This window comes from Meles meles, chromosome 6 (assembly GCF_922984935.1).
Source record: "Meles meles chromosome 6, mMelMel3.1 paternal haplotype, whole genome shotgun sequence".
Taxonomy (NCBI): Eukaryota; Metazoa; Chordata; class Mammalia; order Carnivora; family Mustelidae; genus Meles; species Meles meles.
In genome coordinates this window covers 68,151,041-68,160,212 of record NC_060071.1, presented here as the reverse complement: position 1 = coordinate 68,160,212, position 9,172 = coordinate 68,151,041, and the positions used below count along the sequence as shown (strand labels likewise).

General features: G+C 54.4%; 1 protein-coding gene across 1 annotated transcript in view; it reads right to left on the bottom strand.

Moving 5' to 3' along the window:
• Positions 1 to 374: 374 nt before the first annotated feature.
• DUOX1 (dual oxidase 1) overlaps positions 375 to 9,172 on the bottom strand; it is a 31,945-nt gene continuing 23,147 nt past the window's right edge. Inside the window, exons 27-33 of the mRNA XM_046008859.1 lie at positions 8,676 to 8,803; positions 4,501 to 4,654; positions 3,848 to 4,080; positions 3,448 to 3,606; positions 2,210 to 2,365; positions 1,853 to 1,981; positions 375 to 1,192 (exon numbers count right to left, since the gene is read on the bottom strand). Coding sequence (XP_045864815.1) covers positions 1,070 to 1,192; positions 1,853 to 1,981; positions 2,210 to 2,365; positions 3,448 to 3,606; positions 3,848 to 4,080; positions 4,501 to 4,654; positions 8,676 to 8,803 — 1,082 coding nt within the window. The 3' untranslated portion in view covers positions 375 to 1,069. The remainder of the gene's footprint in view (positions 1,193 to 1,852; positions 1,982 to 2,209; positions 2,366 to 3,447; positions 3,607 to 3,847; positions 4,081 to 4,500; positions 4,655 to 8,675; positions 8,804 to 9,172) is intronic.

Below are 9,172 nucleotides of genomic sequence, written 5' to 3'. Positions count from 1 at the left end.
CTCCTCACTTTCATCTCTTTATGGGGAAGACCCATGTAGGCACCAAGTGGCCAGCTCCTGTTGGCTCAGAGGTCCTGGAGCTAGTCAGGCAGACTCTGGCTCCCTGTGGGCACCTGCCTTGTCCTGCCACACACACCCACACTTGGTGCCCGGCCCACCTTCTCAGGAACTCCCACCCCTTCCTGATCAGGCTCCAGAAGCTGCACACTAGCCGCCCTGAGAGGCCTTTCATCAGGAACGGGAGCTGGGAAAGAGGTCTCCAGCTAAAGCACTCGGCCTTTGGCCGGTTCCTTTATCCAGAAGGTGCTGGCAGGTTCAGAGGACTGTCTGCACCAGCTTGGGTGAGCTGGCTGGTGGAGTAGCTTCCTCTGCCAGTGCCTACCCCCACTCTGGGGCAGGATAAAGAAACCCAGAGGGCAGAAAAGTGGTTTATTTGTAAAGGAGACTGCTGCAGTAGGAAGAAGAGACAAGGCGTTAGGAGCACTACATAGATTTGGGGCCAGATTCTGACTACAGTACATGTTTAAAAACTGGGGAGAGAAGATCAGTTGTGCTGTTAGACTAGGATGCTGAGGGGGTTCCTGTAGACTTCTCTCTGCGGGCCCAGCATCTACCCCACCCCAAGGCATTTGCCAGCCCTTTTGACAGTGGGGAGCCTAGGGGAAGGGGAGGTTTTTGGGGGAGTTCCAAGATGCCAGCATCTGTGCTCCCACTCCATCCTTAGGCTCACAGCCCCCTAATACACATACACACTACTTGTCAGGTCCAGTCTTTTGAGACTTTTTCTTAGCTTGGAAGAAGAGGTATCACTTTGCCCCAAAGTAATAACAGCTCTCCTGCCGGGTCCCACCTGTTTCCCAGCCAATGCCTCCCTCTTCTCCAGGCTGAGACATTCTGGAGTTGGGGGTCTCTGAACTCATATGGATGACTGACCATGGCCACCTGAACCAAAATTCGGAGGTGGGAATGGGGAGGAGGCAGAAGGAGTCAGAAATAGGAAGTACAGAGTAAGGTATAGGCCCAAACCTCTGCTCAGCTGGGCAGCGGGAAGAAGCCCTGGGCAGGAGGCCTAGAAATTCTCATAATGGTGGGAGAAGTGAGTCCGGTCCTGTTTGTTGATGAGCTGACAGGCCTTTTCCACATTCTTGGTCATGCCCGGGGGGCCGCAGCTAAACACCCCAATCTTCCGGACCTGTTGGGGGAGGGGAACATGAAGGCTAGCTCAGTGTTCGTGTTAAAGACAGGCAAGAGTCCTTGATGAGGGCTCCTTCCAGGTTTCTGGTAAAGGTTTGCTTTGCACCATGTGTGGTAAGGGCTGGCTCGGTGTATTTACATCTAACTCAGTTTTGGTAGACTTGCTCTGTGTGGGTCCAACCTCCACCCCCTGGAAGGCATTTGTCAGCTTTAGGGGACATGATCAATGTTTCAGATCAGGGCTGGGTTAATAAACGTTCCAGTTAAAAGCTAGCTTAGTGTCTCACTGAGGGCTAGGCCATTATGAGAGCAGTGGCTAGCCTGGTATTCATGGTAAAGATCAGCGTCTAGGGTGAGGGCTGGCTTGGTATTCATGGTTAGAGTAGCTCTGACTTTATGGTAAGGACGAGCTCAGTCACTGCACCCTTCCTTCTGGACAGGCACCTTGGCTTTAAAAGTGGCAAGTCTCTGTTGCTGCTTCCCCCTTAGCCCCTCAGAGTGACCCCTACTATTTCTCTACTCCATGAAACCCACTTATCTCCTGGGTGATGTGTTCTTATCACCTGTCAATTCCTTCCCTCATGGAGATGGCCTGGAAGGTTTGCTCAGACCTCAGGGGATAAAGGCCAGGAGAACCTTCATATGGGGTGGGACTGACCTGTGGGTGGACCTCCTGCAGGGACTTGAAGAAGGGCTCGAAGGGGGGGCGGCCGAAGTGGGTGATGGAGCGCAGGCCCGTGAACAGACTCCGGTTCAGCACCTTCTGGAAGTGCCGCTCACAGATGTACTGGGGGCATAGGGGCAGGTCAGGCCAAGGACAGTCAGGGTCCATGCCTAGCCCAAGCCAGCCTGCAGCTCAGGAGACAGAGAATGGGATGGGGAGGGAGCTGGAGGGTGAGGATCAGGACCACCATCTCTGTGCCTCCTGCTGTCTGAACCTGGCTGTCCACACACCTAGCCTGGCCATCTGTGTCACCTTGCCAACCCAGATACCCACCTAGCCACCCTGCCCTACCAGCATGGTGGTCCTGAGGTCAAACTTCTCGGCCAGCTGGGTGATGTAGATGTGCACGGACACCAGGTCCTGGCAGTCATTCTCCTCCACCTCCCGGATGATGTCAGCCAGCCACTCAAACTGCCGCTGGGTTCGCGTCACCCAGATGAAGTAGATCTGGGGACACATGGCAGGAGCTCAGGACCTGGCTTAGCTCAGGGTCCCCATATCCCAGGGATTCCCCCACAGCAACAGAACTCTTCTGGTCCTGGCCAGCTTGTCTCTCCCCAGACTCCCTGGGGGATGGTGTGTTGCAGGGACCACAAGGCCAGGTTCTGGGTGGGGGGAGGGTGTGGAGTTAGCCCAGAGCATAGAGAGGTAGAAGGCTTTGATTACCTGGGGTGGTGAAAAAGGACACTTGTCAAGTGAGCTGAAGGTCTGATGGGGTGGGAAGCAGCTTTTTCACTCCAAGCCTTCCCTGCCATTCCCTCCAATGGGCCCTCCTCAGGCTGCTAGACTCTAAATTAACCCTAGCCCAGAGGGATAGGGTTCTACTAAGGGGCACGTCACAAAGCAGCCTTAGGGAAGACCCAGCTGGCTTCTTGGAGCGGATGGGAATGGGCTCAAAGAGAGACTGAAAGGATGGAAGCTGCCACAGAAAGACCCACGTCCAACTTCTGAAGAGGATGAAGCGGGGCTGTGTGAGTTAAGAAGCAGAGGCAGAGCTGGCATGGACAGAGGAGAAGAGGAGCTGCCTGTCACCCTCCAAGTGCTGACAGCACATGGGCTGGGCCTCTGCCTGCTGCGTTCCTGTGCCCCTGACTCACCCGCCAGGCCCAGAGGAACAAGCAGGGGCCTGCTACAGGGTCCAGGCTGGGGTGAAGGGACCTGGGATGGAGGGGGCCCGAGGGCCTGGGCTGTGTTCCCGGAACCAACCCAGCCCACCAGCCCTGCCTCGCACCACCTCCCCTCTTCTTCCTCTTGAATGCAGAGCCTGTTTCACTTCCGCCCCACCCCAAATGTTCCCTTCCTTCTCCCAACCTAACAATGCTCCCTTCAGGGGCTGGCCACCTCTGTAAGACAGAGTAGGTTTTTTAACCCTCTCCAACTCTGTTCCTTAGGGTCTGAGGATATCCTGACCCCTCTGGGGTCAGGTCAACTGTGCCTTGTTCTTCAGGTGAAGAACAGAGGCAGGGGAGACAGGCAGAGATGCACACAGTGATAGGGAGCAGAGGTCGGCAGGAAAAGAGGGCACTCACCTTCTTACAGAACACGTGGCAGCTGACCGAAGACTTGAAGACCAGGTCTTTGAGGATGGAGGCAAAGGGGGTGACCCCAATGCCCCCTCCCACCAACACGGACACCTCAAACTTATGCCATTCCTGGTGGCCCTCTCCAAATGGTCCATCGAGGTACAGCTGCAAGAAGAATGGATTGGAGTTAAGCTCCACCACCACAATAGTTCTGAAGCTAGAGATGGGAGGCAGGGAAAGGCAGGTATGTTTATAGAGTGAGGTGAAAGGGGGTACCATGGCATTACCGGGAAAGACTGGTCTCTGGATTGGGGAAGGGGAGGGACGCTGGGGAGCCTGGGGCTGCAGGGCAAGGCCTGCTAAGGGGATGTGGGGTAGGCAGCTCATCTGGCCTGGGTCTGGTCACCTTTGGGTATTTGGCACAGCCATCTCCTGTTGGAGGTGAGTAGATCTCCCTGAGCCGAGTGGTCCAGGGCCCTGCCGCCCGGATGTGCAGGCTGAGCGTGTCCTCATGGGGCGCAGAAGTCAGTGTGAAGGGGTGGTACTCAGTGGTTCCCAGAGCCAGACAGGCGATCCGCACCCACTGTCCCGACTTGTACTCAAAGCCTTGGGGCCGCTGGAACTGCAGGTGGGTCACTCCTGAGGAAAGGAAGTGGGCAGGAGGCTGCTATCCAGGACCTAGCACCATTGTGGCCTCTAGAAAGTTCCCCCACCTGCAGCCTCAGCTCTCCTTCTGGAATATGCCAAGGCCTCTTCCCACCAGAAGGCGTTACTCCCTTTGGGCCATGCCCACCCTAAGTAGGGGCAGTGAAGTACCGGTACTCATGGTCAACAGGGAAAGGAGCAGCCTGGCCTGGGCTCCTTCCCTCTCTGTTGTGAGAGAGGCTCAGATCTCCTGGCCAAGAGCTTCTCTTGCCAGCTCCCTCATCACTGCTACCCCAAGGCCCCTGCCAACTCCATTGGGCCAGGCCAGGAGATTGCAAGGTCCAGGCTCTGGCCATGCCCTGTGGGCTTTGTCAGTACCACTCAGGTGATCCCTGACCGCCTCTAGGCTGGTACCTGAAGGCAGCAGCTCAGCCTTCACCACGCTGATCTCCACCTTCTTCCGGCTCAGGCTCACCAGCTTGTCCCCCACATAGATTAGTGCCGGGACCAGGAAGAAGATGTGGAAACGGGGCAGCTGGATCAGGCCAAAGCTGCCGTGGATGATGAGCTGGACAGAGTGAAGAATTCGGCTCAGACCAAGCCATACCCACAACAGTGCCTGTGGCCAGCTCAGAGCTTAGCCCCTAGTATCCTCCACCCACCCCATCCCACCCCACGGTCACCTTCCACCCCCACCTCTCCGTGTACCATGCTCCCTCCAGGTTCCCAGATCTAACCACTTCGAACCCCAACTACATGTGCCTTTCTGGCACCATCCTAAACCAGCCCCTTTGACTCTCGACGGGTCTTCTGCAGTAGCCTCCTGGGTGGTCTTCTACAGGGCTGTCCAGTGTGACCCATTCTTTTCAAGGAAGCCAGTGTGACTTTTTTAAAGTTCATTTTATCATGCCATCTCAACTTAACCAGCCTTAGTGGACTTCCCATTATACCACAGGATCTTGAGATGCTCTGGCCTTTGCCTGCCACTGTTTCCCCTTCCCTGTTCTTCAAACATAGCAAGTCTATCTGCTTCAGGACCTTGGCACCTGCTGTTCCCTCTCCCTGGAATGCCCTCTCCCTGGTTCTTCCCCTGGCTACCTCTCTCATTGTTTTAAAATTTATTTATCTGGGAGAGAAAGAGTGTGAGAGCACGAGCAGTGGGGAGGAACAGAAGGTGAGGGAGAAGCAGACTCCCTGCTGAGCAGGGAGGCTGATGTGGGACTTGATCCTGGAACCCTGAGATCATGACCCAGGTGTACCCCTCAATCTCATTTGTCAGGGCTCAGCAGAAAGGCTGAGAAGGCCTCCTTAGGCCTTCCCTGGGTCCTGTGTTGTATCCCCCAGTTAACTCCCATCAGAACATTTGTCATCATCCACACTAATGTTGTTTCTTCATTGACATGTTTCCCCACTGGACTGGGGGTTTGTGTATGTCTTTTTTTTTTTTTTTTTTTTTTTTTTGCCACCATACTCTCAGCTCTTAGCAGTTGCTGCCTGGCACACAGCAGGCATTTAATAACTGCTGAGTTAGTAAAAGGAGTTCCCCCAATTTATCCTCGGCCTTTGGAGACTAAGAACAACTAACCAGTCCCCCTTTTCCAAGAAATAACATGACATAACTGTTTTCTGTGGACTTGTATTTCCATGAAATAACTAAGGAATTGTTCAGCTCTGGTCCTTTCCCCAACAAGCTGGTCTAACAAGGTCAGACACAACTTGCCCCCATGCTTCCCATTTGCTTGTTCCTAAGTCTGGTAAGTCCGGCTTCTGCTTCCACCTCTTCTCAGGACCTGCTCGCTGGGGGTTCACCTGTCCCATGAATGGTCAGACCCCAAGGTCTCCTTTCATTTGCTCCCATGGTTGGCCGTCTGTGGCACTAGTAACTGCCCACTCCTTGCCACATCTGCTGCTTCTCTTGGGCCACTCATTTTCCATCTCCTCCACTGGCTCCCTATTCCTTCTCCCAGCCCTGATCCTGCACATTGCCCAGTCTCCTCTGTCTATGCTGTCCCATGTGGCCCGGCCCCTCCACTGAGCCATAGCCCCTCAGTGGTCACCTCAGCCTACACAGGTCCTGCCACCACCTAATATCCTGGGGCCATCCACACCCAGGCTTGTCCCCTCTGTGCCCTGAATATTCTGTTATCATTTCCACCTCTGCACCAGTGCTCATGCCCTTTATTCTATCTGGGATGCTCTTCAGATTCCACTCTGCCCTGTCAAATCTTAGCTTACCTCTCCTTAAGGCTTGGCTCAAGTCCCATCTTCTCCCCAACATCTTCCCTAACCAGTTTGGCCCAAATGAAACTCCCTTCAGTGAGCTACTATAAACTCACTGTTTGGAACACTCAGCTCAGCAATTAATCCTATATTGTCTGCTCATTCTGACCATTTCAAGTGCATGGCCCTTATCTCTGCAGCAAACCCCAAGTTCCTGAGGGTGTAGCTTTGAGTCTCCCCGTCCTCCACAGAACTCCTATGGCATACCACCAAACAAACGAACAAACGTGTACTAGACCCTTCAACAAATAACTGTTAAACTGAACTCTGGGGGCACCTGGGTGGCTCAGCAGGTTGGGCCTCTGCCTTCGGCTCAGGTCATGATGTCAGGGTCCTGGGATGGAGCCCCATATCAGGCTCTCTGCTCAGCAGGGAGCCTGCTTCTCCCTTTCTCTCAGCCTGCCTCTCTGCCTACTTGTGATCTCTGTCTGTCAAATAAATAAATAAAATCTTAAAAAAAAATCAAAAAACCAAACTGAACTCTGGCTCCTCATTCAGCTCTCCCTTTCCCCAGCTTAGTGTTCCTCTGCCCACAGGACTAACCCAAACCTCTCTGGGCTCTTCCCTGAACTGGCTCCACTTTCCCCAAGCTCCTCTTTCATTATGGAGCCCACACCCACCCCCAAGGCTTTCTGAGCATTGAACCAGGCTGAGCACAATGTCTGGGTGACCTCATACCCCTCTGTTTATACATCCCATTTAGTGCTGGCTCTACTTTTAAACCACAAAGCTGCTGCAGATTCATGGTTGGCTGAGGAGCTGGGGTGGGGTGGGGGAGCTAGCCCTGCCCTCTTCTGCCTGGATCAGGAGCCCGGACGTCTTTCTGCAGGATCCACTCCACACTGGGGTCCTTTACTTGTAGCTTTTCTTTCTGTCCCAAGTCAAGTGGCCATGAGGGATAGATAAGTGGGTGTTTCCGCCCTGATATCCCCCCAGGTGAGACTCCCTCTAGTGGCCAGCTCTAGGACTGCCCAGCAGAGGGTCCTGCACCTTTCTGAGCCGCTGACTTCCTTGCTGGCGGGAAGGGTGGCTCTGAACTCCAGTGATCCCCCAAACCCAGGAATAAGTCATAAAGGGGTCTTGGTCTCAGGGAGTCAGTCTGGCTACCCTTCTGTATCTCCCATCGAGTTCAAAGAAGCTGCTTTTTCACCAGGACCCAGAACATCACCTCCGCCCCTAGCAGAAACTGTGACCCAGGAGGCTGCGGCTCCACCCGAGCAAGGGTGGGTAGGGAGGGACAAATTAGCCAGCTTCCAAAGAACGCAGAGATCCCTTTGGAAACAAACATCATCAGTTCTAGGAAACGACCTCACCCAAGGCTGGGTAGTCATCTTCAGAACCGTGAAGTGCTGAGCCTCGGGCAACAGGGAAACAGACCCTCTGATCAGTGAGGACAGAACTGCACCTGAGAGGAGGCAGGGCAGCCCCCAGGTGCCAGCCTGCCCCAGGCCACCATGGACCCTCTCCCTCTGTCTCACGACTGTGTGCAGTTCTGCCTGGAGCCAGGTGACAGATGGCAACCATCTGGGCTCTGCGCTTCTGAATATTGGCAGCCAAGCTATCATCGGTGGGGACGCTGGGACCTCGGGACTTAGTTTAGCTTCTCAGCAGGACTCTCGGGTGCTCTTTAGGGAACTGCCTGTAGTCCATGAGGAAGGCAAGCCAACCATGACCCAGGCACAGATTGGAGTCAGCTCTGGAACTAACTAGCTGGTGCAACTGATGGCAAACCCACGGAAGATAAAGGGAACAGGAGGACAAGAGAAGGGAGGGAGGCAGAGCCTGGGTTAAGGAGAAGGAAAGGGAACAGGTAGAGTCTTTAAAAAATCCATCTTATCAATAGGCCAAGTGAAGACATTTTGAGCAAGCTCATTAACTCTACAAGTGGCACTCCACTGGGCAGAGGGGTTGGGGTACTAAGACCTCAGAAAACAGGATCAGAACAAAAGTGGCAGAACCAAATTAAGATACGTTTCTCTCAAATAAAAAGGATATTGTTCCTTTGCATGTAGGCAGCCCACCCAGGAGCTCACACTAGCCACCGGAACTGCGGAATCACCGGCTCCGCAGAAATGACGGGGGGTGCCTCAAGGAATGCAGACCAGCCTGGTGGGGCTGCTACTGCCAGACCCCTGCCAGGGCACCCATCTTCCAGGTGCTGCATCCCCGGGTCCATCTGCTTGGCAGCCCCACACTAGATTCTCCAGCTTTGAAGTGAAAAGTGGAGGGGATTCCTGAGAGGATAGGGGAATAGAGAAGCCATCATGGCCTTCCTGGGATCATCCCACCCAGACCCCAGGAGCCCTCACCAGCACGTAGAGCAGAATGTAGAGGTGGTGGGTCAGCCAGAAGCCCCGGAAGCTGTGGCGCCGGAAGTGGTGGGAGGCGAAGACATACATGATGGCCAGGACCAGGAGGAGCAGCACCCCTGTGAGCCCTGTGAAATGAACATGCGGTGAAGGGCAGAGGGGCGGGGCTGTTCTGAGGTGGCCAGGGGTCGGGGTTCCCGTCCCACTTCATTGTTCTGGGTGGGGGCCGTGGAAGCCAGGCTTCTCCTTTGTTCTCTCCCTACACCACTGATTACAGATGCCTTTTATTTCAACAGACTCTGCTCATCCCTCCTAAGCCTTGTCCTGATTGTTATTTCTTGAGTACTGGTGTCATTTGTTTTTTGTCTGTCACTTCCCTCACTGTCAGGCCCACAAGAACAGGGACCAGGCTGCTGATGGTTCAGCTCAGAATCCTAGCGCCTCCTGAGGGCTTAGCACCCTGTGGACCTCATATAAATGTGTGCTGACTGAAAGAA